The 26,886-nt window shown below is 37.6% G+C and overlaps 1 protein-coding gene across 2 annotated transcripts in view; it reads left to right on the top strand.

Moving 5' to 3' along the window:
• Positions 1-26,886, top strand: part of LOC149548379 (Transducin/WD40 repeat-like superfamily protein) — a 67,675-nt gene that overhangs the window by 16,306 nt on the left and 24,483 nt on the right. For both annotated transcript variants that reach the window (XM_089792459.1, XM_089792457.1), the window contains 3 exons: positions 25,706-25,814; positions 25,923-26,025; positions 26,130-26,280. In XM_089792459.1, coding sequence (XP_089648585.1) covers positions 25,706-25,814; positions 25,923-26,025; positions 26,130-26,280 — 363 coding nt within the window. The remainder of the gene's footprint in view (positions 1-25,705; positions 25,815-25,922; positions 26,026-26,129; positions 26,281-26,886) is intronic.

Raw genomic sequence — 26,886 nt, 5'->3', positions numbered from 1 at the left:
AGATGCAAGTTGTTGTGGACAAAGACCAAGCCCTCAACTTTCTTGGAGCCCAACTGGTTGCGCTTCATTGAATGGATAAAGGAGTATGTACTCCCATTCCTTTCAGCAACAAAAGAACTAGCAACCTAGATAGTTGTCACAAAACATACAAATGAGAAGCAAATTAATTTTAAAGAATGTGTGAAACACTAAATTCTAGAATGCAAGTGTAAACATAAAAGTTTAAAACAGAACAAAATAAAAAACTTACTTGTGATAGGACCTTGATTGCAAGAGGTTGAAGATGCTTGAAAGGTTGACCATACATGTACCACCATGTGATAGCTCCCATTCTATTTTGGTCATTCAATGCAAATGGAGAATGCTTTAACCCCAAAGCAAACAACCCAAATTCTTCCCTCACTTTTTCATGCATCTCTTCCAGGGGGAAGACTCTTGTAAGAGCTTTGTGACACCCCTTAGCAACCTCCTCATCCGCAATTGGTGCAACTCTACCCGACATATCAACTACATCCTCACTATAGTACCTAGGAGATCAGGCATATGCAAGGAGGTGCAATGGGGTAGTCATCTTATTCCAGTGATGGTGGATAATTCCTTGCACTTGTTTGCATAAGGCTTCGCTTTGTGTGGGGTCACTCTCATTTGCTTGTATAGAATGTTTTACCTTCTCAACCATGGTGTCCATGGCATCATATGCATCCCCCAAGCAAGGTGTATTTGTATTAGCAAAACAGAGTATAGTCATGATGGGCTCAGTGAAATCCAATACATATGCCACACGAGCCCACCGACTCTCATTCAAGATCAAATCCCTGATCCTTTGTGCTGTTTTTGAATTTGAGACCTTCTGTAACAGCTGGTTTTCTACTAACTAATTTCATCATTAAACTAACTAATTTATATTTCATATTCACAAGACATAGAATTCAATAACGATTTAAAAAATGAAATTAAGTCTACATTGCTTTTCTATTTAAACAAATTTATTATTAACTATTAATTGATATAACCTGCTGAAAATAAATCTAATCTAATTATAGATTACTGAAAATGAAAATGCCATTAATATGCTCATGAACATCTAACTAGGTTTAAAGATGACATCTAACTTTTCTATAAAAGAAACTTTCAGCTTGGAAGGAAAACACTAACTTAAAGGATAAATAGAACATACTGTTTTTAATTGAGAGACTTTCTAATTTGGTTGTCCAAGCTCTGACTTTGGTGAGAGGAGAAGCATTATCACAGGCTTAACCTCCCAACCGCGGACCTTTTTACTTATCCCCACAGGTTCTAAATTAATAGAACGACCCTCCCTACCCCGAGGTCGGGCACAGGACGTTCATTGATCCAACCATCGGAGTATTTAGGTGGGTTGAGGTCCCAACAACTATTCAGAAGAATAACTGAAGCATCAGGACACAACGCGATCAATTTGTTGTGGCAAGCCTGCCTAATTACCACCTTGGCCAAGGATTTCAGATGTGGGTTTATAACCCGATCTCCACCACTCAACTTAACAATTAATTTCAAAAGTGGATTTGCATGAGCTAATATACATTAGATTTAATTGTGTAGTTTTCAATTACTGATATCATTCTTGTTTTTCTTTTATCAGGTTCATCTACACCTCTACACCATCAACAGGTCATTAGATCGGTGTCGCATCAGTGTTGGAACCATTATATCATGTACCTAATCATAAGATTCTGTCACTACAGCCTATGAAATTCCTTGATCATTATTCTTATACTGTTAAACTTATTTATCTGAAATTAAAACATTTTAGGAAAAATTTACAAAGCTTGTCATGTACGTTTAGATAATGGTACATTCTTATATTCAAAAGAGATTTGTAAAGGAAAGCATTCGGTATTTCTTGAGAAAGGAAAAGAAGTATATAAACATTAATATGTTCACAGTAGGCTCTCTCTATTTAACACCAGACTGTTTCATAAGCGACCATGAATTACAGATTTAAAGGCATTTACACGAATTCAAAACATAAGATAGCAATGAGAATATTACTGTGTGAATTATTACCTACGATTGGGATCAAAACTGACTCAAAAAGGACAAAATCTATGATTGAATTATGGGAAAAAAAAGAACTTGGAACACTTCCTTACTTGACTCACGACTTTGCAGTCGAGTTACTATCTCTTATGTCAGTTGCCTCCTTCAGATATTCGCAGGAACAGTTGACAATAGAGATACAAGGACGCAAGAGTTCAGGTGTTAAGAGCACCGTGACTGGAAAGGTGATAGTGTTTTGCAAAATGAATGGAAGACGGATTTCATTGTGCTCGATAGACGACAACGGCAACATATTTATTTAATTAAACCCGACCTTATGGCTTCCTGCCGTTACAAGATTTCCTTTCGACTTCTTGATTTGAAAAGAACGAATATGAGAAGAGGAAAAAAAAAGAAAATGAAAAGGGGAGGAAAGATGAAGGGTCAATTTAATAATATTATTTTATATTATTTTATTGTCTTTATTAAGTTTATAAATATGTACATACAAGGTGACATTATTGGATTAGAAATTTAATGTAAGGGTGCCATTTTGTGTTTATATATTTATGATCTTAATTAAGAGAGTAAAATAATATTAGGTGATATTATTATTTGACAAATTTAATTAAGGTAAGAATTTTGTTTATATTTATTATTTATATTATTTTTAGTTTTAATTTTAGCTCATGCGGATTCCACCAAGAAATTTGTTAAGTCCTAATAAACTTGCCAAGGCGATTATTAGGTCAAACTTGTCATTCCTGATGACTGAATCTTATGACCATCCCATTCCTATGACCTCGTTTCATAATGCTTCCCCTCTCTCTCCGGACTTCATCCTGCAACCTTTAAAACAACATTCTTGCCAAAACATCAATTCATGATTCATAATTTGTTAGATAAAATCGTTAGAAAATTTCATTATAAATACTAACTCATTCATCATAAATGTACAACGGCTAAATATAATTGCCTTCATTTCACATGAACACAACGGCTAGATTTAACTGACTCAATTTCATATGATAAACGACTAAATTTAACTGTCTTATGAACACAACCGCTAGATTTAACTGACTCAATTTCATATGATAATTAGATCGATGCAACGGCTAAAGATAACTGCTTAATTTCACATGAACATGAATAAATAAAACAACGGCTATAACTACCATGATAAAACAACAACTATTATGCACTAATTTCACCTGAACATGAAAAATTATTTTGGTTCAGCGGCTATATTTAGCTTAAAAAATTTTAGGGCAAAAATTGGGGTGTAACACCTTCCATATGCCCCATTGATCATCGATGACCGTTTGGCCCAATGCATCTTTTACCTTGAGGAGTCATCTCATAACAATTGTATGAGATGCAAAATGGGTCTCAACAACTTAAGCAAGATAACAATATGTCAATTGACAATTGACAATATAATTATAAATTTTAATTTTTAACTAAATTACAAATCTATGAAACTTAGTAATTAAAAAAAATCAATTTAGCTTCAGCAACTCCAATGTGGAGCATGTTCTAAAAATGGATTGTGACATGTCGTGTAATCACCCTCTCTATAAAGGCCACAGAAACCCTCAAACTGAACTTAGAAATTTTGTCAAACACTTGGCGTGTAACAATAACAATATTCAGAATATGGTAATTTCAGATTTGATACTTTCAGAATATAATCACAGAATTACAATATATATAAAGCCATTGAACTATTTTTTCAATTACAATGCAATAAATTCTGAAATTATTTTATTACCAATTCTGGACTGATTATTACAATGACTGTATGACAGCAAATTTACCCAAAAATTGACATATATTTCAGAATGCAAGAACCTGGTTTGAAGAACTATGGAAGAACACCACGTTTTGCTGCAGATCGTTGATGAAGACCTCCAACCGCACCCCCAAACTGTCCTTAATTTGCTGCTGCTGCCCAAACTAGCAGGGCCGTACCAGGCCGTACCTGTACGGCTGCTGAAATAAAATAATATTAGGGTTTTGGGACCCCCAAATGCAAGGAAAATGGGTGCCTAGGGTTAGGTAGTAACCCTGTAAAACCATAAAAAATAACTCCAAGGGGTTGAGGAGATATGAGCAATTATGTGGTTCCGAACCCTGCTTTGCCAATTCTGAAAATGCACTTATTCTGTCTTCAAACTCTTGTCAAATGCTTCTCCAATGATAGGGCAAATCTGAAATCCTTATTCCAACCAAAAACAAACCCTAACAACGAATTCTCAATAAGCTCCAATGAGATGGCTGAATACCAACTCCAATTATGCAACAATTCAGGTGATATTTCACACCCTCAAAGTCGCCAATCCAAGGGAGTGATTCGTTCCCAAAGATCGAATAATTTGCAGATCCAAAGTCCACAAATGTCTTCACAATGAAGAAGTAGAAGAGTTCTCCAATCCAAGCATGTCCAAATGAGAGGCCCAGCCCTCTATTTATTCACTTTTCTAAGAAGTTGCTAGAACTTCTAGAAACATCCTTTATAAATTCTCATTATAATGCACTTTTTATAATAAAGTAATTTTATAAAATAAAAAGTGTAACTCAAATTAAAATTATAACATGTGGGCCCCAATATCACATAATGGTAAAATATAACCTCTTAACACTTCTTCAAGAGCAAGATATGACTATCTGATCCGCAGAATTGACTCTCTTTCCACACCATTTGCCTACGAGAGTCTGGAATAGGCAAATCCATGATCAATGCCATGTCGGACTAAAGAGGGGACATTACAGTCCGCCCCTCCTGAAATTGCTTGGCCTCAAGCAATCTCAACGCCGGGTGCTGCAAAATAGCCTCCCCCTCCCAAGTAGCATCCTCAACAGGTAAATCTTTCCACTTAACCAAGTATTCTCTGATCACCCTTCTACGAAGCTGCTTTTCTCTGCTCTCCAGGATGGATTCTGGTACTAAAATCAATTTTCCCTCATCGTCCAAAGGAGGTAATACTGCAGAAGGCACCATATTCTGACCCAACGCCTTCTTGAGGCGTGACACATGGAACACATTGTGCACTCTGCTGTCTGCGGGAAGGTCCAACTCATAAGCCACTTCACCAATTCGCCTGATAATCCTGAATGGTCCATAATAGTGTGGCTTAAGTTTCTCTGCACCACTCTTCTTAAGAGTAGATTGCCTGTATGGCTGCAACATGAGGTAAACCATATCATCTACCTCAAAACTACGCTCAGTTCTCTTCTGGTCTGCATACTGCTTCTGTTGGTTCTGAGCTCTTGCAATATTGTCTTTGAGGGTAGCAACTATATCCTTACTCTCCTGTAATAATTCACCTGCACTGGGTACCCGGCTGTCGCTCAACAACAAATCCAAGAAACTAGGTGCTTCATAACCGTAAAGTGCCATGAAGGGTGTCATCTGTATAGTCATATGATATGTAGTATTGTAACAATACTCGCAGAGATATATCCATCTGACCCAAGCTCGCTGCTGAGCTGCCACATAATTCCTTAAATACCCTTCCACCCATTTGTTCACAATTTCTGACTGACCATCGGTTTGTGGGTGATAGCTAGTGTTGGGTGTAAGCTCCGTGCCACATAACCGGAATACCTCCTGCCAAAAGTGACTCATGAAACGGCTATCCCTATCACTCACAATGTTCTGAGGCAAGCCGTGCAATCTGAAAACCTCCCGAAAGAAAACCTCTGCCACCTGAGCTGCTGAATGTGTAGTGGTGATAGGAAAGAAATGAGCATATTTCGTTAATCTATCTACCACCACATAAATACAATCTCGTCCTTGTACCTTGGGCAAACCTGTGATAAAGTCCATGGAGATGCATTCCCACTTCCTGTCGGTAATCGGAAGTGGCTGTAGGAGCCCTGCCGGATAGCTGTGTTCTTGTTTGTTTTGCTGGCAAACATGACACTCTCGAACATACTGCAAAACATCAGCTTTCAGCCCCTTCCAAGTGAACCGCTCTCGAACTGACTTGTAAGTCTTGAAGTACCCGGGATGGCCTGCTGTCGGTGAGTCGTGAAGTGCTCTCATAATCAGTTGCTTAACCTTCGATCCTGGGACTAGGTAAATCCTGTTCTTGTAAATGATCAATTCATCTACAAGTGTGTATCTGGTATCAATCACTGTTCCCTCTACTATATCGGAGGCCCATGTATCCCTGACATACTCTGCTATAATCAAGTGTCGCCAATCCTCTAATATCTGAACCATAAGAGTGAGGTGTGGCCTTCGAGATAGAGCATCTGCAACAACATTCTGAGTTCCCTTGACATATGAGATGTCAAAATCATATGCCTGCAACTTACTTACCCACTTTTGTTGGCGATCATTCAGGTCCTGCTGTCCCAAGAAATGCCTCAGACTGTTATGATCAGTTTTAATACAAAACTTGCTACCCACAAGATATTGTCTGAATTTGGCCAAAGCATGCATGATGGCCAACATCTCCTTATCATATATACTGAATGAACGCTCAGGGCCTCTGAGCTTCCTGCTCTCATAAGCTATGGGGTGCTTATTCTGCATAAGTACAGCACCTACTCCCTCTCCAGATGCATCACATTGAAGCTCAAATGGCTTCGTGAAATCAGGTAATGCTAGAACTGGGCACGTAGTCATTATCTCCTTAAATCTCATAAAACAGTCCTGTGCCTTCTGAGTCCACACAAATTCCCCTTTTTTCAGTAAATCTGTCATGGGAGCTGCATGTCGTGAGTAGCCACTGACAAACCTGCGATAAAAACCACATAAACCAAGGAACCCCCTCAACTGTGTAAGGTTCTCTGGTGGAGGCCAATCAACAATAGCGCGAATCTTTTCAGGATCCATCCGCACTCCCTCTGCACTAATGATGTGTCCTAAATATAATAGCTCGGTCATCCCTAAGTCACATTTGGACTCCTTTGCATACAAGGACTCCTTCTGTAGAATGCTCAACACCGTCTCCAAATGCTCTAGATGCTCCTGCCATGATCGGCTATAGATCAAAATGTCATCAAAAAACACCAGCACGAATTTCCTCAACTGATGGTGGAAAACTCTGTTCATAGTGGACTGGAAAGTGGCAGGTGCATTGGTCAGGCCGAAAGGCATGACTACAAACTTAAAGTGCCCACAATGACATCTGAAAGTAGTTTTCTCAATATCCTGTTTACGAACTCTGATTTGGTGATATCCTGATCTCAAATCAATTTTCGTGAAATAACAGGCCCCATGCAATTCATCTATCAACTCATCAATGCGAGGAATAGGATACCTGTTCTTAATGGTTCTCTTATTTAATGCCCTGTAATCAATACACATCTGAAGCGTTCCATCCTTCTTTTTTACCAAAACAACAGAAGATGCAAAAGGTGACTTACTGGGTCGGATGTGCCCCATCGCTAGCAACTCTTCAATGGTCCTTTCGATCTCATCCTTGAGTCGCTTTGGATGTCGATATGGTGTGACCATGATAGGTTTAGCACCTTCCTCCAGCTCAATAATATGCTCAATGCCTCTGTCCGGTGGCCTGCCTGGTGGAATCTCACTGAATACCTTTTCGTACTTAATCCTCAACTTCTGAATATCAGGATGATATTCCGCCTTATGTTGCTCCTCCTGTGTAGGTATCAAAGTACAAACTGCTGCCCACTCTATATCATTATGCCTAGTTAATCTCTCCAGCCGCCTAAATGAGATAGTCCTGATGTCTCCATTACGGATAGCCTTTAGCACATGAGTCCTACCATTCATTTCGAATTGTATCTCCATATCCTCTAATCTTAGGGTAACCACCTTCAATGAATGTAGCCACTGCATTCCAAGTACTATGTCCATGTCACCCATGTTGACCACATGATAGTCTGCCTTAAACTCATATTTGTTCAAGCGCAAAGGTAAGTCTCGTACCATCCTGTCACAACGAAGAGTGTATCCATCAGCTACCTTGACTCTTAGTCCTTCGAACTCCTCAGTAATGAGTCCACGCTTCTCTACAAATCGTGCATCAATGAAATTATGCGTGGCACCTGTGTCCAACAATGTAATAACCTTCTGTCTAGCCAAGACTCCCCGAAGTCTGAAAGATCCCTCTCTCTGGATACTAGACAGTAGTGCTTCCTGTAAATGTAGCTCTGTTTCCTGCCTTTGCCCTGCACTGTCTATCTCCTGCTCTCCCTCTGCTTCTTCAGGATCCTCATCATGATGTTCTGAACCATCTGAATCTGAGCCTTCGTAATAAGCCCACATTGCCCGGTTGGCCTTCCCTTTTGGCCTCATAGGACAGTCATGGCCGTACTCATACGGGCCTTTGCAATAGAAGCATAGCTTCTTCCTACGCAAGTCATTAAGTGTCTCCTTGTCCAGCCTCTTACTTTCTTCCTTAGGTAGCTGTGCCTCTCTATGAAAGGGTTTCCTGTCCTTATCTTTTCCTGAAGGGAAACTCTTTGCCTGAAATTTATTTTTAGAAGCTGAAGAGGAATCCATGTCACGAGCTTTCTTAATGGCTTCCTGCAAAGTGGGAGGGTTGAGAGCTTTAATCCACCCTCTCAACGGATCAACTAACCCATCCATAAATAAAACCAATAGCCTTCGTTCAGATACATCTGTTACTAACACTGCAAGTTTCTGAAACTCTGAAATGTATGTTTCCAATGAGCCCCACTGTTTAAGCTGGGCTAATTCCTTGAAATGGAGTTCTGGATCTTTCTTATCAAAACGTTCAATCAGTCTCTCCGTAAACTCCACATATGAGGTAATGTGTGCATGACCCATAGTGATCATACCATGATGCCACCACTCGTGTGCTAACCCATCCAAGTGAATTGCTTCATACTTAATAGCTTCTTCCTCAGACATAGGGTTCAATTGAAAGTATGTGTCAAGCTTTTGAACCCAAGCTCTTGCTGTAGACTTCCCCGAGCCATCATAATATGGTAACTGTAGTTTGCCTACTTTCTTTCGTAGCTCATAGTTCTGAGTCCTGTCTTGTCCACGGGGCATATGCTTCATCCGCACATCCATATACTCTCTAAAGGTGATTGTAGCTGTAAAATCTGGACCTCCTGCTTCCCAATCTCTCCTTAGCTGATCCTGTATGTCAGTGATCTGGGGTTCTGGTACCGGCTGCTCTGGAGCTCTAGGAAGGAACGTAGGAATCATAGGCCTCGAACTCACTGTCCTAGCTTGCTGGGGGGCATGACCGAAATTGTTCCCAATTTGTTCGCCTCCATTATGTATTTCATCCTGATTATTCCCATTCTGATTGTGACCATTCTGATTATTTCCTCCACCTATGTTAGCGTTCAACCCCATTTGTCGAGCCATCATCTGCATCATAAGCTCCATTCTCTGGTTCTATTCCTGTGCTCTCTGTTCTGCTAATCGCTGTCCCTGTGCCAAAGTGTCTAATAACTGTAAAAATCTTTCCTCTCGCTGATCTGGACCAATATTCCCACCTCTATCCATATTGTAGTCGTAGTCTTGATCAAAGAATACCTCCCCTGTGTCAGTATGACTGGATTCTATGTCTACCTGGATAGATGAGCTAGACTGTTCGCTCTGTAGGTCTGAAATCCTATCTTGTCTTGCTTTGGTATTGTGGAAATTATAAGGCCTCTGTCGCATGCTCTAATTTTAGTGTTTTGACATTTCGTCAAACACTTCCCCAGCTGTTCCAAATTCCCTACAGGATGGCAGGACTTTGGCTCTGATACCACTGTAATGACCCTCTCTATAAAGGCCACAGAAACCCTCAAACTGAACTTAGAAATTTTGTCAAACACTTGGCGTGTAACAGTAACAATATTCAGAATATGGTAATTTCAGATTTGATACTTTCAGAATATAATCACAGAATTACAATATATATAAAGCCATTGAACTATTTTTTCAATTACAATGCAATAAATTCTGAAATTATTTTATTACCAATTCTGGACTGATTATTACAATGACTGTATGACAGCAAATTTACCCAAAAATTGACATATATTTCAGAATGCAAGAACCTGGTTTGAAGAACTATGGAAGAACACCACGTTTTGTTGCAGATCGTTGATGAAGACCTCCAACCGCACCCCCAAACTGTCCTTAATTTGCTGCTGCTGCCCAAACTAGCAGGGCCGTACCAGGCCGTACCTGTACGGCTGCTGAAATAAAATAATATTAGGGTTTTGGGACCCCCAAATGCAAGGAAAATGGGCGCCTAGGGTTAGGTAGTAACCTTGTAAAACCATAAAAAATAACTCCAAGGGGTTGAGGAGATATGAGCAATTATGTGGTTCCGAACCCTGCTTTGCCAATTCTGAAAATGCACTTATTCTGTTTTCAAACTCTTGTCAAATGCTTCTCCAATGATAGGGCAAATTTGAAATCCTTATTCCAACCAAAAACAAACCCTAACAACGAATTCTCAATAAGCTCCAATGAGATGGCTGAATACCAACTCCAATTATGCAACAATTCAGGTGATATTTCACACCCTCAAAGTCGCCAATCCAAGGGAGTGATTCGTTCCCAAAGATCGAATAATTTGCAGATCCAAAGTCCACAAATGTCTTCACAATGAAGAAGTAGAAGAGTTCTCCAATCCAAGCATGTCCAAATGAGAGGCCCAACCCTCTATTTATTCACTTTTCTAAGAAGTTGCTAGAACTTCTAGAAACATCCTTTATAAATTCTCATTATAATGCACTTTTTATAATAAAGTAATTTTATAAAATAAAAAGTGCAACTCAAATTAAAATTATAACATGTGGGCCCCAATATCACATAATGATAAAATATAACCTCTTAACACTTCTTCAAGAGCAAGATATGACTATCTGATCCGCAGAATTGACTCTCTTTCCACACCATTTGCCTACGAGAGTCTGGAATAGGCAAATCCATGATCAATGCCATGTCGGACTAAAGAGGGGACATTACATGTCGTGGTTTGTCACAAACAGATGTCCTCCCCCTTTTGGTATATTTTTTTCACCCAATCTATTTGAGTGCTAATCCTTTAGAGTGAACAATGCATAGGGTCCAAAAAATATGCTCATACTAACTCTCAACTAAAGCACTCGCACCCCTGCAATTTTTGGCATTGTCTGTGATCACCTGCACCACATTCTCACTACCCATCATCTCGATGGCCTCGATGAGAATTCTAGAAATGAATTCGGAATCCTTCACTTGCCCCTCACAATCAACAACCTTCAAAAACATTGCCCCTTTGGGGGAAACTACAATCACATTAATCAGTGGCCGGTTTCTTGTATCCTTCCAACCATCTGACACAATAGTTAAACCCGAAGTTTTTGAAGATTTTTTGATTGATTTGAAGGTCTTTCTCTATATGCGTCTTCTCTTGTTGCAATAGAGTCGTACGCACCTTTTCATGCCCTGGGTTTGTCTAGTCAGCTGGTGATTCTTTGATTGCTACCACTATTTCCTTCCAATACGGTGATCTAAGCAAGTTGAAAGGAAGCCCATTTGCATAGAGGCAACGTGCAATCGCTTCATCAACGTGCTCTCTTGCCTCCATTTTAAATGCGGTGTGCAGTGGGCCTCTTTTGCGGGTTGAAATTTCCACTTCTTCCACATCCTTTCCTCGCACATGTACTTGCAAGAATGGGTGTTGGGAGGATGCAATTGGTTCAGTGGGTGCATGTATCTCACTCTTTGAGGATGGGCCTTGACAGTAGCTTTTTTTTGATCTATTGATCAATGCATCAGCAGCTTCTTGTTCTCTTACAAATGAAAATATTTTTGCACTACTCGTCCCAGTACCATTTTTTCCTTTGCACATTCCAAATCCTTTGCCATTGCCTCAAAAGACCCTCTATCCACAATAATTAGCCTACAAGGATCACAATAATAGGCTAATCCCTGAAACTCTGATGTTGGTAAAAATGAGGACATTATAGTCCTCCCTCCCCGAGATTGCTTGCCCTCAAGCAATCCGACAACATAGTGAACTCCAACCTCCACTTGGATCCAAAATGAAGAAGTGCGTGACATACCTGTCGACATTGAACCAACTGCGAACCGACATCATCAGGACCAACCACATGTCTTCCAACATAGCACCCAAAATTTGGGTTGATGTAGAAGTTAGAAAGACATCAGAAGGCAACTCCATAGAAGATCTATGCATCTTGTTCTTCCCTATATTTACCCACATAATATATATTGGACTGGAATCTTGATCATCACCAACAATCTCTGAAAAGATGTATCTACAGGAGAACCATATGCACTCTTGCCAATTACATCAACAATAGGTGTAGCCACGTCAAAATATGTGGACGCAGGAGCATCACCACCTGCTACAACAGAAAACTGAGCTGATTCCACAAATGGTGAAAACTAAGTCAACTCTACTTAGGTGAGTGATCAACATCAACCTCAAACATCGAATTGTCATAAGACAATGTTGCTTCCATGTCAAACATAGGATTGTCCACGAAGTGAACCTCACCACTGTGCTGATCTGAACTATAACATGATTTTGCTTCAACACTTCTCACCTCATCATCAATGACGTGTACTATCATCAGGGCACACATCAACAACTGCATGCATACTGCTAAACTCCTCGCTAGATGGCTTGACCGACACATAAGTGGTTGCTGATATTACAGTATCCTCACATGCTCCTATTCCCACTATTGTTGCATTGCCATCAAATACATGATCCTGGGAATTCATGCCAACAATTGCATCATCTAACTCAACCTGACATGAATTCTCATCACATTCCACCTCAATTGTGACCAACTCATGCGGTGTCTCATAAGAAATGTCCTGCACATCTGTAGCCACAACTGTAACATCACATTTCACTCTTCGAAAAAGCGATATCATGCTTTGCTCAAATCTCGGATTCGAAATCAGTTGGGCCATCCTTTTGTGATTTTGATTCAGCTCATTCACTAGCACATCCAACTGTTTCACAATACCCCGTACCTCAAATTCTCCATTCCTAGGCGGATAAGTACGCCCTCTGCGGGTATAATAACAAATCTCCTGTCACCATCCATAATGCAGAAAATCGAAACATAAAATCAATCTGACAATCTCCGGAGTAAGCACCGATGAAAATAATAACTGAGCCCAATTCTTGCAGGCTAGCATGAAACCACACCGATACCATTGTAATAACCTTGACTCTATTATAACTTTAACAACTTCAATTCTTAACAAATTCAAGAGTTTGGCAATTTGTCAAACACTTGGCAAACATACTCCAATATTTGCCAATACTACCGAATGTATATGTAAATTCCTCTACACTGAACTAATCAATGACTTAAGTATTTTCAGTAAAAATCTGCTAGATAAGTAATGTTTCTACAAATGGTGAGAGTCTGCAGATTTCAATTAACAATGATAGCTAATGATAACTTGGAATGCTAATACAATAATCAATTTCAAATTATAATGAGGAACCTGTAGTTTTTGCAGTCCAAATCTGCAGTGAAACTGAAAATACCAAAACCCCAATAGCAGTGACACCAAATCTGGAAATGTAGTGCCAAATTTCATAGTGACAATCACCTTCTTTGTAGCAGTAGAGGTGATCAATAGCAGGCCCTAGTAATGCCAAAAGGAACGACAATCTTAAATGCTCAACAACAGATGTAATACATAGTATTTAATTTTACCAATTTTCTCCAAACTCCTCAACATCTTCTTAGCAACAACATATACAAAAAGAAGACTTAGATTTTCAACCTTTAACAAGTCTCATAATTTAATTCACAATACTTCAGCTGTGGATTAGATCCACACCCAAAATCAAACCCTTATACTTCAGCAAGGGCAAAAACTTCAGTCTCAGAAAAGCCACAAAGGCAACAAAAATAAAAATAATATTCAAGCATTCTTTTCCCAATGAAATGAGCTCATATTTATAATGCTTTGTTGATAAAAGTTTTTAAAAGAACTCAACTTCAAAAACTTGGAAAGTTTCCCAAATGAACTCAGCTCTTGAAACTTTCCAACACAACATCACTTTAAATATTTAATACTTGGCTTAGGCACATAATATATTGCCCCTTCCAATGATGACTCAACCCTAAGCTCAAGTGAAATTATAAAGTTAAATTATAACTTTATAATAAGCCATTTAATGATTTAATAATAATTTGGCCACTAAAAATATAATAACTCCAAAAATACTCATCATTTAAATATGCCGTTTGAAATAGGATTTACATCTATTATAATTCCATGTGACCAAATGCACTTTCCAAAAATAAAAAGGGTCCATCTCAATCAACACCCAACTTACCACAAATAGTAAGAACACAAAACTAAGCCCAAACGAAGTCCAATCTAAGTCAAACGAAGACCAACCCGTAGCTTATTGAATTGTGGAGAAGATAAGACCCTCCCAAGCCAAGCCACTGCCCTAGAAGACCCTCTATCCACAATAATTAGCCTACGAGGATCACAATAATAGGCTAATCCCTGATATTCCGATGCTGGCAAAAATAGGGACATTACATTAAGAAAATAGATTAGGCATACCCACTAGAAAAGATGCACCAACAAATGGGCCAATGAAAAAATTACAAATTTTGCAGGCCAATGAGAAGAGAGGCTAGGTAGAAGAAGAATGCTTGGAGAAGAAGACACCATTTAATGGACCAATAAGATGGTGTCACTTATATTTGCACCAAGCCATCTATGAAAATATTATTTTCTTTATCCCTTTTATCTCTTGGTGGATTCAATGAATCTGGACATAATATGGTAAATTTCTTCCACTAGGATACTTGGCACATTCTCATTGGTTCAGGAAACTGTCACCTCAGCATGCTCATGAGAAATCATTCAAAGCCTTCAATTGTGATTACTCATATTCTCCAATTGCTTCATCTTCATGATTTGTCTTCCTTGGATGAGTTTCTTGCTCTTCTTGCTCTTCTCCTTGGATGTCTTAGAGTCTTTTCCTTGTCTTGATCTTCTAAGCTGCCCCAACGAATGAATTTCAATTTGGCCTTGACTTTCAACAGTCATCCTCCTTTTAAAACTCAAAACAACATTCTGTTGTCAAATATTTTTATGTCACATCTCAAACCATATGGATTACTGCTTGAGCAATCAAATCTTTCAATAAAGCTATATTCAAAATGTAAAACCTTTACCTATAAGATTTGATTTCACCTAAATGGATGAAGACTTTAAACTTAATTAATTCAGTCATAACCACAGTCTAATATTCAAAATGAAAATTTTTAATCTGTAAGATCTGATTTTACCTAAATGAACGAAGACTTCAAACTTAAATAATTCAGTCATAACCACAGTCTATATTTAAATTTTTCAATTCAGTTTTTTTTGTTGAAAATTTCGAAGTGTTATGCCCTACATTATGTGATGCCTACAATTTAGGCCTCCCACAATTATCAGGCTCCTATCATTTCGGGTTTCGACAATTTTTGGGTTCCTATTATTAATAAAATTGTATCTCCATCAATAAAAAGGCACACCCCATCATACCATAACATGCAAGGCAAACCACCACTTGTTAATAATTGTGAAATTATAATCAATAATCTCAACATATCATGTTAGCAAGACTTATAAAATCTTCACACACTTGCTATTTTTTGATTCATCTCTTGAAATGAGAGGAAACTAATAGATGTAAATTCAAATCTGCAATTCATTTTTTTCCTCAAAACTATTCCGATCGATTTTATTTAAATCTAAGCTTCCCATTTTAATTTCCAATAAAAAATTTAATTAGGTAATGCAAATTGAAATTTTGTATCTTTTCTTTCTATTGATATAATGTCCCCCTTTTAGCAAGTGTTATAGGATGAGTTGTTAGCCTATTTTTGTGTCCCTTGTAGGCTAATTATTGCGGATAGAGGGACTTCTAAGGTGTAAAGGCTTGGGCATGGGAAGATTTTGTCTTCTCCATGATTTAGTATATTCCAGTTTGGACTTTGATTGGCTCCGATTGGATTCGTTTGGGCTTAGTTTCATGTACTTAATATTTATGGTAAGTATGGTGATGATTGTGAGGGACCCTTTCTATATTTGGAAAGTGCATTTGGTCACGTGGGGAAATAATAGGTGTGACTTGTTTGAGACGACATATTTAATGGATAATTATTTTGAGAGTTATTATTTTAGTGGCGAATTATTATTAATACATTTGGCTGGATTTTGCTAGACACCATGATAACCAACTTGTTATGGTTCTTTGGGCCGGATTTTGCTAGATACCATGATAACCAACTTGTTATGGTTCTTTGGGCCCGATCTTATCGAACACCATGACATAGTTACTATTATAGACCACACTTATGGTGGTGTTTAAGCTTATATTAAAGTTATGGAATTTGTTTCAAGTTTGTGTTATGAAAGATGAGATGATATCACTTCATATACTTGAGAGCATAACGTGTTCTATATCAATCCTCCCTAACTAAGAGGGAGTGTTAAAGTTGTAGCTTCAGTCGGATTGATTCGATTTGATATACATTATTGTTATTGGCAATCATCATTTCCAATATATACTTATCCATGTTAATAATATATATATATATATATATATATATATATATATATATATATATATATATATATATATATATATATATATATATAATATAATATAATATATTATATATATAATATATTATATATATATTGTTATACATATTATTATTATTGATGTTAATATAATATTATTTAAATGATGATTACACCATAGAGACATGTCTCTTCTCCTCTCATATTTATATGAGATTCAAATCTGCATTTGGACGTCATCAATAACAATGGCTATGATTCTACATTTGCAGAAACGATTCTAGAAATAACAGTCATGACCACCACAAAATCTCAAGAAAGATTTCAAATGAATAGAAGAGTAGTACCAAATAAGGGTAGTAACTCCATGGATATTGGTGCAAGGAATCACCAACAAAAATGTGGAAGTGAACACATATGTCAGCCTTGTATCTTGTGGGAGCTTGTGGTTATTCTCATTCATCATCTTGTCAAAAAGAGGCCATGGAGAATGTTGTTTTCAATGTTTGATCCAAGTCAGAGGTGGAGAAATTTGGGACATAAAGCCATCACAAATTATTTTGTTCTTTGGAGGGACTTACCTACAGAGGGCGCTACTAGGGGAAACTCAAGTGATACTGCTATTTGTAGAGAATTTTAGAGAAGTGGAGAATTTGAGTAGGATGGATGTGTTCTTTCCCATTTTCTAAAATCCCCTCTTTCTATTGTCAGCATCTCCCTGGATCCGAATTTGTGTATGAATTCTTCCCCTTCATCCTCCATGCAGTTGCCAAAATTTAAAGTATGGAGGCATGGTCAATTTTATATGTTAGTGTAAATCATCATAATTGCAAAGGTTCCCTTACAGGCATGACTTTCCTCCAATGCCCGCTTTCTCTTCATCCTTGGTGGAGTGTTGGATTTCTTCATCTGGGCATACCTTTTTTCCATCCTCCACTTATTTTCGTTGCAATTGAATTCTTATGACAACTACTATCTGAGATATCTAATATATGTTATTAATCCAGGTCGATTCTCCATTTGGGACTCCAGTGGTAATGATGATTCATGTTTCATGTTCTGTGGTACTGCTAAACATTATCTTGAGGTTCATGATATCCAAGATCATCAATACTTCTGTACTATATGTCATACCCAGTTTCTACACTAGTGAGACAACTTGGGAATATCAAAATATGCACCAAGCCCTGTGCAGTCTTTGTCGTTGGCTTTGTCTGGGTCCAAACATCTACACATCAAACTGCCGAGCTCCAGTTACATTATGCAGTTCTGTTGAGTGCCAAAAGTTTCTTTACCTTTTGTCATTGATAGGGCAGACTTATTTGAGTGAGTTGAAAGGTTCTGCTTCAAGGGTTAAGGGGTAGCACCCTGCAGGTTAGATTCAACCCTAAAATTGGAGGACAATTTGCATAAGAAGGTGAAGAGTCGCACATAATATCAACCATTTAAACTTTTATGATGGCTCTGTATTTTCTGTGATTTTGTAAATTGTAGCTTTATGTGTACATCTGTATTATCAGATCTCAGAAGCATAGCCATAGCTAGTGGAAGGTAATCAACCATACATCTCCAATGAGAGTATACCATGTAGAGGATGCATGGATCAATAAATTTCTCTGTTCCAACTCTAATCTCTCCCAAATGCATCCTTCATTGAATATAAACATTTTATCTCATTTTTTTTTCTTTCTGGGTGTAGTTAATTTTGATTAAAGTTTGAAAAGAAATTACATCCATAGTAGAACTCTGAGGCCAGTGGCCATTGATCAAGTCACCCCCAAAAAACCCCAGTCGACCATTAACAACAAACTCATTACAGTAGAAGCAAAACCCATGAAAGATTACACTCCAAAATTAACATTTCCAGACATGCCTTGATTCAAAGGGCATTCCAACAGAAGTGCAGATCATCTTGGGTAGAAGAACCAGACTGTTAGAAACAAGAAGAAAACCCCCAGTCCTCCCAATCTCCATTACAATTCTTGGTTCATGTCATCATAGGCAGAGTTGGCATCCAGCAACAGCAATAGATCACAGGTGATTTTACATTCGGCAGGCAAAAAAACCAGAAAACACAAAGGACATTACACACAAGAACCCTAAGAGAAAGGTGTCGACAGTGAAAATCTTGAAAGTAGTTGAACAAACAAAACTTAACAGAGACCGTTTGTCACCATGCCTTGGATCCTTTCAGGCAGCAGAACAGTAATCCTGGCTTCAGAGATGTCCTCCTCCGCTCTGCCTGCCGCCTTGTGCAGACACATATTTTCTTGAAGCTTAGCTTCATCCTCCTCCGTCCAACCTAACCTAGCCTTTATAGCTTCAATGCCTCATCACCACCAGTTTCAGAGCAGACCACCCTTTCCTAGCTGCACGAAACTGTTAATTCTTAATTTTTCCTTCAAAATGCCACACAAAGGCCTGTATTTGGTTCCGGAATCTTTTCTGAACCACTCTGTTTATCACCCAGGTTTATCACAAGCCTTGGGATTGAGGTAGCCAAAATCTCCTCCATTCCTCCCAGTGCCTCCTGGGGAACCAGCTTCTCCATCATAAACTTTAAAATGAATAATGGCCTTGTCTTTCCCTAGTTGCAAAGCCCATGCCATTATCATGGAATAGATGTCTGTGTTTGTCCTGTGGGGATTTCATCCTGATAAATCATCTCACCCAGCAGAACATTGACATTCTCAGTTAACCTATAATCTACAAAGTTAAACATTTTGTCAATTCTAGCTTTATTGCTGTGTCCATGGAAGGGATTTTGGTGTTTGGTGCAAGTGAGGGTAAAGGCTGATTCCATCCCTTCACTTACAAGTCTCTGTCCAAGTGCTAATTTTTTTTTTGCCAATGCCGTTTGCATCCCAGGTTTAGTGTTGAAACAATAATCATAATTGCCGATCTGATCGACAGCAATTACTTTTCAATTCCAGCACACTTCACACAAGAATCCCATCACTTGACCATCGTCGCCTGCATATCGCTTTTATGGGAAGGGGTGGTAATGACCTAATTGAAGAGGAATAATTGTTTGGGATTTCATTCCTCAATCCTTACATCTTGGAAATTTTTGAGTACATCTTCATACATGTTTCAGCTCATTGCCCAATTGGACATGGTGTTGGCTTCTTTATTCCCTTGTGTTCTGACGTGTCAATTTGAAGTCTTCTAAAGGGGCTAATTCTGCATTGATTTGATCTATGTAGTTCTGTAATTGGCAAGTCACCATGTCCCCTTTGATGATAGCATTTATGATCTTAGTTGCTGATTCATGAAACGTATCCGATTCGGGCACATCAATTGGATCCGTGGATTTGGGATTTTTTTTCCCAATTATGATTCTTGTGTGTGTGTGTGTGTGCGTGTGCGCGCATTATATAGACTAAAAAATAAGAGAAATATACATAATTCTAAAACTAAATCATTTCATAGTATGAATCTATGATTCTAGTATGCATCTATGAATTTAGTATACTTGATAGTTGATCTATTTTCACGATTATAAAGAAAATCAACACATTCACATTGAATTAACTGAATTACAAAATGAAAAAATGAAAATTCAAAATATAGATTATTAAACTTAAAGTTTGTAACATGATTCACTCATAAAAAATCAAGAGTTAAGACTAACGTTTTTGATTTCAATCATCAAATGGATTTTCAAGAAAATCCACATCAGAGGGGTACTGATGAGCTGCAAGTGCCATATCTACATCACCAAATGAAACCAAACCAGCTCCATTAGTACTGGAGGGGATTGTGAACTCATAATCCTCCTCCTCATCATCAACATCAGCCAAAGTGGATCTAACAAAATCTCAGATGGTCATATCTAAATTAGGAGTCTCAGTTGCTACAGTCCATCCCAAAGCTTTTCGGGCCCCTTCTTGTACTTAGGATTCTTTTGTGAGAACAAGCGCAAATTATTGTGAATGAACACAAGGTCTTATGCTTTTTTTTGCAGCCAATCAATTGCGTTTGACCGAGTGGATAAAGGAGTAGGTACTCCAATTCCGTTCAGCTGCAGAAGAGCTAGCAACATAGAGAGAAATTAAAAGAATATCAATACAACAATCAAGATAAATTCAAGGAATTGAGAGTGTTAACTTTATTTTAAGAAATAAAAGTAAGTGTTAAATTTTACAAACTTACTTCGGATAGGATCTTTATGTCAAGAGGTTGGAGCTATGTGAAGTCTTGCCCATGAAGGTACCACCATTTAATGGCATCCATCTTGCTTTGGTCCACTAAAGCAAGAGGGTGGAAATCATTTCCTGAGATGAAGGTAGCAAATTCATTCCTCATAATCGTCCCAATTTCTGGATCTTGGAAGATTTTAGCTAGTGCTCTCTTATACCCATTTGTAACCTTTGCATCTCTAAATGGTGCCACTTTACCTAGAAGGCGAAGTACATCTACACTATAGTACCTGGGGATAACGTAATACAATTGAACATTTTCAAATATTAATAGCACAAACATTGGATAACATAAGCACAAACATATGATAAGCACAACAGTATATCGAGGATAGAGCATATGCAAGGAGGTGCAAAGGTGTGGTCATATTGTTCCATCGATAATGAGCAATTGCTTCCATCTTTTTGTAAAAGGTGTGCTGAGGATCATTCTCCTTCCTCTGTATGATCTAGGATATGAGATATGAATAATAATTACAATTAGTGGTTATTTCAATTTAAACTGTAGAATTGAGATATCTCTCAAATAAACAATTGTAAAAGAATGTAGAACTTACCATTTTAATTTTTTCCAACATAGTGTCCATGGAATCATAAATATCCCCAAGGCATGGCTCATCACTATCTGCAAAGGGAAGCATTGCCATGATTGGATTGGTGAATTCCAACACATAATTCATAAGACCTCACCAATCCTCATCTAGTATCATTCTTCTCACATTTTGGGCCCTTTCTCTACTGAAATTCTTCCAAACGCCCCATTCGGGGCTAATGACCATCTGTTTCAATGCTTCCTTTACCTTGACACGTCGTCTCAAGACGATTGTGTGAGAGGCAAAGTAGGTTTGAGCAACCTAAGAACATGTTAAACTCAAGCTAGTAATACATTTAAAACATGTTAATGTAAACAACAAAAATAATAAATACTATGTAATCGAATATTAGATAAATTAAATTTTAAATTTACAAATTTACTTTCAATGATTCCAAGTTCGAGAAACTCCTAGAAAATGCTTGTGAGATTCAATGATTTGTCACAAACATTTGAATCTCTTCAACGTCCTCATATTTTTTCACCCAATCTATTTGGGTGCCAATTGATTTCATCACCAAATTGAGAGAGTGGACGGTGCATGGTGTCCAAAAGATATGATCATAGCTAGACTCTACCAATAACCCTGCAGCCCTGCATACTTTTGCATTGTTCGTGACCACTTGGACAACATTATCAGAACCCACTTATGGCATCAATGAGAATGTAGGAAATAAATTTTGAAACTTCCACTTGCCATTCACAATTGATTGCCTTCAAGAACATTGCCCCCTTAGGGCATACAACAATAACATTGATCAATGGACAATTTCTACAATTTTTCCACCCATCCAAAATAATAGACACACTTTATTGAACCTAAGAATCTCTTATTGGTTGAAGTTAAGCCTCTACATTTTTCCTCTCATCATGTAATATGGTAGTGCCCAACTTTTCATAACTAGGTGCTATGTAACCACAAAGTTCTTCATTTATTGCTTGCACCATCTCCCTCCAACAAGGTGATCTCACTAAATTGAAAGAAACACCATTTGCAATTAAGCAACGTCCAACCTTGTGATTAGTAATTTCTCTCAATTCATTTTGGAATACCCTATCTAGTGGGACTCTCTTGCGGGTGAGTGGAAATGGGTCTGCAACTTTATCATTTGTAAATGGTATAGGCAAAAAAGGATGTGTTCTTGTGCTTGTTTGATTAGATGGTGGTGGTGGTGTATTTGTTCTTTTAGAAGCACTATGTTTTCTTTTTGCAATTGCTCTATCAACATCTCCTTGCTCCTTTGCTAACGTTGCTATTTGTGCAGCTGGTAATCCCTTCTTATCTCCCCCAGTACCCTCACACATGTTACTTCCTTCATTCGCAGGGCTCAAAAAATGTAGTTTTACTTGGGAATAGGAGCTTCTATATTGTACATTGAAATAATTACATTTCCATATGTATGACCCTCCCCCAAGGCATTGTGTGATTCTTGTTGTGTCTCCATAAAGGAGACCCCTTATCAATTTTGAATTTTGGTGATCCAGCCCCACCCACTGAGCCTTGACTACTCATTGTTCTATTCTTGCAATCTAGAAAAAAAATGAAAGAAAACCATGCTTCAACACTTATACAAAAACTTGAAAATTTGAAAAATTAGAAATAAATCAATAATCTATAAAAGAACTAAAGAAAATGGTTGAAATGCATACCTTATTCACTTGCAAGGTATTAGCAGCTCCACAATCAAACTCCTTTAAATCCAAGCACTTCACTTCAAATTAATAACTATGAGAGAGCAAAGTAGAGAGCAAATGAACTTGCATCATGAATAAAAGGGCATTTTCAAGGTTTAGAGCAAAAAAAGACAAGCAATTGCACTTGGGCCCACCATTTTAAATTTTTTTGCCTTGCTTTTCTGCGGATCCGTGTTGGATCCTCGGGTTGCGGATGGACGGATCCACAGGTAGAGTTGAGGATCCTGCTCGGATCCTCATGGATCCAAGCCCAGTTCCGAATCTAGATTTGACCTGTATTCCACAAATCCGGCAACTAAGTTTATGATAATTTGTGAGTTACCTTCTTTTGAAAATCAATAATCAGATTTATTTAAAATTTACAGTTGAATTTCTAAGTCCTTGAATTATATATATATGTCAATATATAAATGATCTCAAAATATATATTTGATCAATGTATATATTAAATATAATTTTTATATTCAATACTTATCAGACTTTAAAGTATCAGACTTTTATTATAAAGGATAACTGTTCAAGATATTATTGGACTGAAACTGGTATAAAACTCTTTGCAATATAATATGTTCTGCACATTGATAATAAGTATCTCCTGCTCTGAAATTACTTGAAGACTGTATTATTTCTGTGTTTATTGTATACAAAGCAGAGGTCGATCTGCATTATATAAATGGGCATTGGGTTAAGGAGTCATGGCCGATAGCCGTGACTCATAATTGAGTCACGTCTATTAGCGTGACTCATAATTGAGTCACGTCTATTAGCGTGACTGATATAACCAACAGTCTACACAAATCCTACCCGATAACTTATATCACTCGACGTCCATATTAAAGATGCCCGATAACAATCAACAATATTAAAGTCGATGAAGAAGGTGTTAATATTGATGTAAATGATTTATTATTTTATTCACATTGTATATTAGAATATCTGCATACACACACACACACACACACACACACACACACACACACACGAGTATATTAAATATCTCATGTAATAATACAAATATAATATAAGTGTTATTAATAACATCTTAACTAATCTATACATTAACACCTTCAGCAAGCAGGCTCCTGTCCCCTAGCTTCTTGGTGCTCGGATTGTCAAGAGAGCAGCTTTAGCTTCCGCCACATTATTTGTGCCATCCACAAGATCCACAAGATGTTTCCCTCCACAGGCAATTAGATCACCATTTGAAATTTGGATGATAAATCCTGCTCCCGAAGGGCCAGGCTTGCCCTTTGAAGCACCACCAAAATTAGATTTCCATGGCCCTTCACTAGGTTTTTCCCAAAGATTATCATTCCTCAAGACAAGGGAGGGATTTAACCCTGAACACCCATTCATGGGTAACACTTCCTCATTATTATTATTACCACTTCCCCACATATAGCACTTGTATTTTTACAGTTCAGAGTGTTGTTCCCAGGTATATCTTGGAATCTGGTTCAGTATCTCACACCAGCATACTTTTTAACATGCCCTCATTAGTACTCAAGTTGACACTGTTGCTTTGCAAGTTTTGACCAGTACCCATTGAGTTCACTCGGTAAACAGTAACTGCCATGTAAAATCCTCGCTGAACCCTTAATTCTATTTTGTGGGAGAGATTGGTGTGTGATTCGTCACCGAACTTTTAATGGGTATGTATGATGGTGTTGTATTTGAGCCTCGAGCCTCACCGGCATAAAGTGAAAAAGTACAACATTACATCCAAAACAGAATCTTGTAGAAAACTGTTGCAAAGACGATTAACTTTTCTTCTTTTTGATTGCACTAAAAGATTTGTAGTTGTGACATTGACCTTCAGTAGGAGAAAAACTTGACATTAATATCATTTAATTTAATTTAAGGTATCAAATTGGAAGTGATTATTATATGACACTCCAAATTATTCTTTTGCGCCTTGGAACAAATGAACTAATATGTCACATTTTGATTGGTGCAAAACTTGAAGCTATTCAGCATTTGAGGAAAACATGGCCTTTTCATGAATTGCATGCACTACTTGGAAATTAAATTAGTCAATTTCATATCTAAAACTAAAGAAACTACTGTATTTGTCTTTCATTTCTACGGTAGCTGATATATCAGATTGATGCTTGAGAGTTTGAGAGCATCTGGAGTATTAGACATAATAAAGCCATTTGATTATATCAACCAGTATTGCAATCTAATTATTTGTTTTTAGACAGGGTTGATCTCAGTGTTTGGTTATCACCCAAGCCACAACTGGACAACCCAAGCTGCACAGGCAGCAGATGGTTAGAGCCAATTGATTTTTATACAATTATTGTTTCAGCGCCCCCTCACTTACTGTTATTCTGCACCCAAATAATCAGTATCACATTAAAGAGAAAATTTAATTATGTTATGCTGCCCTGTTTCTACAGATTCTTATATACTTCTGGTAGTAGTGGAAAGTTACTGCAAATTTGTGGGAAAAGAATTGGCTTCAGTTCCATTAGTGTTGTTCAGTTGGTCATAAGTTGTTGGTTTGAAGTTGTGATCATTTACTATAACTGTGAAACTTGTACAAAGTATTGGAATGCTCACATGGTTATAAATTTACAATATTTACAATGGGGAATGTGGAACATTTATGTACCTTCGTATTGTTTCCATTGAATTCCTTTTTATATGCTACAGGGCACGAAGAATCATATAATCCTCCACCTGAGTATATTCCAACACAGGAGGAGATCAATTCATATCAATTAATGTATGAGGAAGATCGTCCTAAATTCATCCCCAAAAGGTATGCATTTTCAATATTAAGCTTCGAAAGTTATATCATTGTTCTAGTATTTGTGAAACGCAAGAGAGGAAATATGTCTGTCATTGAGTTGTGCCATCTATTCCACAGGTATGAGTCATTGAGAAATGTTCCAACTTATGAAAGGTTCATTTCAGAAATATTTGAGAGATGTTTGGATCTATACATGTGCCCGAGGACTAGGAAGAAACGGGTAAATGCTAGGATAATTTTGCCTTTTACTGCTACAAGCTAATTAGGTTGTGTAGGATTTAGCATCTAATCTTCTTGCCACACACATCTAATTTTTTATTGCAGATCAACATTGATCCTGAGTCGTTGATCCCCAAGCTCCCTAAGCCTAAAGATCTGCAGCCGTTTCCTACTATTTGCTTCCTTGAATATAAAGGTCATACGAGTTCAGTTTTGTGCATATCAGCAGAATCGTCAGGGCAATGGCTTGCTTCGGGTATGTGCTTTATTTAGTATGTTTTTTACTTTTGCATCTGAGCATCTTTTCAACTTTCCAGTCATTCTCTTTGTTGTCTGTAATTAACTACTCCGTCAATAATTTCTAATTCAAGAGAACTAAACATACTGGTGTTTATAATATGCTAGAAGTTTTCCAGATTTTTAATTATTTGTTTGGTATCTTATGCTTAACTTTTGTGCTTTAAATGTATTAAGATTGGTGTTTAATCCCTGTCAAGGAAGACGATAGATGCATTGCACTATGGTGTTGATGTGCCAAATAAATTAATAAAAGATGTAAACGGCTCAAGTCTTGTACTCTGGGTGTATGTGGATTGGCAATATTGACTCTGACTTGGGTAGGAGGTCAAAACCTAGGGGTACAAAAGTCAAACAATGTAGAAGGCGAATGGATAGAATTTCCTCCATAAGACTAAAACATACTGAAATTTATGGAATGCTGTAAATCTGCTGGATGTTTTCCGTTCTGTTTGGTAGATTACTATATTGGAATGCTTTTGTGTTTTCTGCACATTGAGATACGAATTTAAAAGTCTATTGAAGCATTTGATATATACTCTATGATGTTGAGATGCCAAGTAAA

This window comes from Cupressus sempervirens, chromosome 7 (genome assembly GCF_028749045.1).
Source record: "Cupressus sempervirens isolate cs-2001-9-10 chromosome 7, ASM2874904v1, whole genome shotgun sequence".
NCBI classification, from domain to species: Eukaryota; Viridiplantae; Streptophyta; class Pinopsida; order Cupressales; family Cupressaceae; genus Cupressus; species Cupressus sempervirens.
The sequence above is the reverse complement of the archived record's forward strand: the minus strand, read 5'-3'. Positions and strand labels throughout refer to the sequence as shown.